Genomic DNA, 4,736 nt, shown 5'->3' on the forward strand with positions numbered 1-4,736 from the left:
CAGAGTGAGAGAGAGAGAGAAAAAAACAACATATATTTCTTCTTACTAACACCTAAAGTGTAAATTACATTCTGCAAATAATTAAAAATTCTGATCAATTTTTCGATTAAACTTTTATCGATATAATACTTTAACAATCACTCAAAATTTTAAATTTAAATCGCGTTATTGTTAAATGTCAATATTCTAATTATTGTTATCAAACTTAACTGACTGATTTAATCACAATTTTATGCAATGACTTGTCGAAAAATCACTGATCGATTATTTGACGATTCGTTTTGCTTTTAAAAGTAAAATACTCGACGAGATTTTAAACACGATACTCACTTTCCTAATTTAAATTAAATTGACGTTTCAATCCTCGGAAAGTTAACTTTCGGTCACACTTGCAACACTATTATTTTCCTGTGTTATGCCAACACTGATTAACATCAGAAAATATATTATTCTAATTAGATTCGCTTGATATTTTGTTCAAACAGTTACAACGTTATAAATGCAAATGATTTCTTGCTCCACTAACAGAGCATGAACATGGTAATGATGAAGAATCAAAAAGTACGAAAAAATCCAGGATTAATTTTAATTTGTATTAATTTAAATTTTTGTAAATTTTACTTTTCTAATATTCGCCGTCAAAATCTATAACAATTGTTGAATCGATCGTTCGATCGAAATTTTTATAATCTATTTAATTGTTAAAAATTATTGATTACGAAATATTTTCACATTTTTGTTTTTTTAAATAAACTTAGTTCTTCATATAGACATTAATTTTATTATTTCAAAAACAATGAGAAACGTAAATGTAGAAACTTAATTTATTTGCAAAATTTCTGTCAACAAAAATAAACTTTGAATTCACTATCGATTTCACATTTTCGAGTCACACATATAACAATTCACATTAATTTTTGACTTATATCATTTTATTTATTTGTACATGATGTGTGTGTACCAGTCGATGATATTTCTCTAGCTCACATCAGAGCAAAGAACCGCTTCTGTCGATTGGCAATCGACTGACCAACCGACCGTCTTAAATCTCATCGTAAAATCATAAACAGACTTCCTCGCGGCGTTTTAAAGTTAGATACTTTTACTTTTTTACACCTTTACTAATGTAATCGTTATAAATAAAGATTTCGAAATAAATAAACAGTTCCTAAAAAATGAAAATTCATTAACAAAGAGCGCTTTTTTCATATTATCTTGTTAATTATTTGTAATTTATTTTAGAAAAGATCGTTATTTATGTTTATTTATAATTATTATAAATAAATGGGAGTAATCTATTTTTAATATAGAAAAAATTTTTATTTATTCGATTTCTCATTTTCCTATTAAAAAAATTTTATTCAATCACGAGAAAGTAGTTTAGTAATTAATATCAGACAAAATGAAAAAGAATTAATAATTAATTTTAAATAAAATATTATTTAAATAAAAAAATTATATATAACAGTTAGAGTAGAATCATTACTTGTAATTTTAATTTAAAGATGTTGTATTTCTAATAACTTTCTTTTTCGTACGTGCGAATAAAAGTTAATCGACATATTTACAATATCGAACTGAAGCAGTTAGTATATCGTTGAAAGCTTATATAGCCCACTTGGTTCTTTGCTTTGACAACTGATTGATTGATCATTGTAGAAATAAATTAATTTACATGTAAACATTTTTATTAATCCTTTCGCTCCAATGGGCGTATGTATACGCTCTCGAAAAATGAACATTCATATAAGTTACGTGAGATAGTTGACACCTTAAAGATATCAGAAGGTAGTGTCCATACAATTGTACATGAAAATTTAGACATGTGTAAGTTGCTTTCGAAGTGGGTGCCGCGTTTGCTCACACTGAACTAGAAACAACAAAACGCGTCGATGATTCAAACCGCTGTTTGGAGTTGTTCAAGCGAAATAAAAAGAATTTCTTGCGTCGGTATTTGACAATGGATGAAACATGGATCCACCACTACACACCTGAATCCAAAAGATCGTCAGCTGAGTGGATAGCAGCCGGTGAAAGTCACCCAAAGCGACCAAAAACTCAAAAGTCGGCTGGCAAGGGCATCGAAAATTTAGAGAAGTGTTAAAATGAATGTTGATGAATAATGTGGAATTTCTTTAAAAAAATTTGTTTTTCTTAGTTAGACTGGAAACTTATTGAGTGACGTTTTTACATATATATAATTTACATATGTTGTGCGTTTGTATTTTAATTGGGCACTAACTTAATTTCATTTTATAATCTTTTGTAATTTTGACCGTGATTACCACGTCATTTTTATTATCATTATATTCATCATTATCATCACCATTATTATTATTATTACCATCATCATTACACTTTCTAATGGGAGTTTAAAATAAAACAACTGTACATTATATGGATATCAAATAAGTTTTTATGTATACAAGAAGAACGCTTAAAAACTGCTTCATTATTTAGCATACTTAAACATTACTGCTTAATTCATAAACATTACTTGAACGATGAAAACAAAAAAGTTTTGGATAATCGTAATTTTATAAAAAAATTTATTTTCAATTAGTAATGATTTTGTTAAAAGTAAACTTATATATATATGATTATAATTAGTAATAATTCACTTATTTTTAAATTTAAATTATTGCATTGCTGATTGTAACTTGATCTTTTATTTTCTAATGACATTAAATTAAACAAAAACAAGTACACTAGTAATAAGACAATCCCCATATTTCCCACACACACACACACACCCATATTTTCATTCTAGATAAAATATTTTATTTAATTACAGTTTTGTAACAGATTATTATATTTGATGAAATGAATTCCATTACACAATTATTCTTAAACTTTTAATTTTTATTTTAAACGAGGTCGATAGAATTTTTTGGCACTTTGACTACTATAGTACATATGTATATACAACAAATATATATAATGCATAAAATAAATAAAAATTATATGTATATGTACACAAACGTTTTGAACAACATTCGTGAGTTGTTAAAACTAAATTAAATATAAAACGAAGCAGCACCGCGAGTTGGTTCATAATAAAAAAGCAAAACAATATTTTCGATTTTATTCAAATCGAATTTACTTTAGATTCCTAAAGAAACTATATCCCGCTGATGGATTATTAAAAATCACTTTTGATGTAATTGGTAATGTTGTATGAGTTGACCATAGATAATGGGACGACCACTGACGATGAAATAGTCTGTGATTCTCGCGGTGCCATAATTTTCATATTGGAAATGTTATTGGCCCATTTTCGTGTTTAATCGAATTACATTTAGTACCTCGAACTATTTCGTCAACGAAACCAGCTAGTATACGAAAATTAGTCTCGTTCGAATTTAATGTTCCTGTCATGAATCTTTGGAATGATGACGTCAACAACCAGATTTCTTCTCGATTTTTGTTCGAATATCTCAACTGAAAATATATTTCAACGTTATGTTTTATAATAAATAATAATTACAATATATTAATTTCATAGATGTTACACACACACACACACACACACACATAAAAATGAAAAACATATGTTTGATGAAAGTAAAAAAAGCAAATGCTAACGTACCTTCAAACCAGAAGGAAATTGTAGATTTGTTTGATCAACTAGAAGATTCTCGATATTATTTTCACCATATTCAGGATAAGTTTTACTATTCCAACAAGCAAGCGACAACTCTGACAAAAGACCAAAGAAAAGAACACCATCTTCATTCATAGCTTGGGCTGCTGATTGTGACGATCTTTCTATTTCAAATGGTACGAAAGATCCCGGTGTTGCCTCAGAATCGTGAGCGAAAATAGAGTAATTTCTACAATTCAATAATAAAATATAAAAATTGTTAAAGATAGTACGATCAACATGAATAATCACAAATTTTTACCTGATGATTGATGTCGCTACCGAAGATTCGACTTTGCTGGCCAAAGAATGGAAATAAAGTATTTTGTCACCATCTGGTCTTGTGGGACTCAAAGCTAAACCGAATATGCCATCCATAAGATCGAAGGTATCACCATTAATGTTAAAAGTCCCATATTGTGGATAAGGATAGAAAAGTTTATTTTCGATTCTCCAAGATCTATCATGACGATGATCGTAAACTAATAAGCCAAAGCCATTCACATCAGCGATGTAAACAAAAGTATCATGACATTTATCTTCGGTATTACGAATATCCACAACTGGTGTGATGAAAAGGGAAGTATCTTTAAATTGATCACGTGGAAATTTGTATTGATGAATTAGTCTGTTATTTATCAAGGAAAATACGTGCAACTGAGGTCGACAAATTTGTCTATCACCAACTTTGCCTGTATCGAGTATCCATAATCTGTGGCATTTATCAATCTATGAAAAAAAAGAAAAAGAAATGAATCAAATTAAACGATTTTAAAATCAGGATAAAATTCAATTAGTTAGTGAATAATTACCGCCACTCTGAAAACGCTAGTGATAGCATTGCAATCGCCCTCTTTATTCGACTCCCAGTTAGGATATGGTGCAATTATTGGATTTCCCTCTGGTGTGACGTTGTCGGTAACATAACCAAAGGTCACTGGTACTCCTTTTATAAATCTTGGTATCGTCACAAAAACGATCGATGCATGTTTCTCTGTGTAATTAATTATCTCTTTTAATGAACTTTATATGTTTATATAGGGGATACATGATTGTTATTTATGAGTGTTAATTTAGATATATATATATATAT

General features: G+C 28.7%; 1 protein-coding gene across 2 annotated transcripts in view; it reads right to left on the reverse strand.

The window, feature by feature from the left end:
• Positions 1 to 2,844: 2,844 nt before the first annotated feature.
• The window catches only part of LOC106786079 (protein yellow-like), a 6,573-nt gene continuing 4,681 nt past the window's right edge, over positions 2,845 to 4,736 (reverse strand). For both annotated transcript variants that reach the window (XM_014747099.1, XM_014747100.1), the window contains exons 3-6: positions 4,456 to 4,637; positions 3,906 to 4,372; positions 3,590 to 3,833; positions 2,845 to 3,441 (exon numbers count right to left, since the gene is read on the reverse strand). In XM_014747099.1, the coding sequence (XP_014602585.1) occupies positions 3,250 to 3,441; positions 3,590 to 3,833; positions 3,906 to 4,372; positions 4,456 to 4,637 (1,085 nt within the window). In that variant the 3' untranslated portion in view covers positions 2,845 to 3,249. The remainder of the gene's footprint in view (positions 3,442 to 3,589; positions 3,834 to 3,905; positions 4,373 to 4,455; positions 4,638 to 4,736) is intronic.

This window comes from Polistes canadensis, unplaced genomic scaffold (assembly GCF_001313835.1).
Source record: "Polistes canadensis isolate GaletaPanama2010 unplaced genomic scaffold, ASM131383v1 scaffold_64, whole genome shotgun sequence".
NCBI classification, from domain to species: Eukaryota; Metazoa; Arthropoda; class Insecta; order Hymenoptera; family Vespidae; genus Polistes; species Polistes canadensis.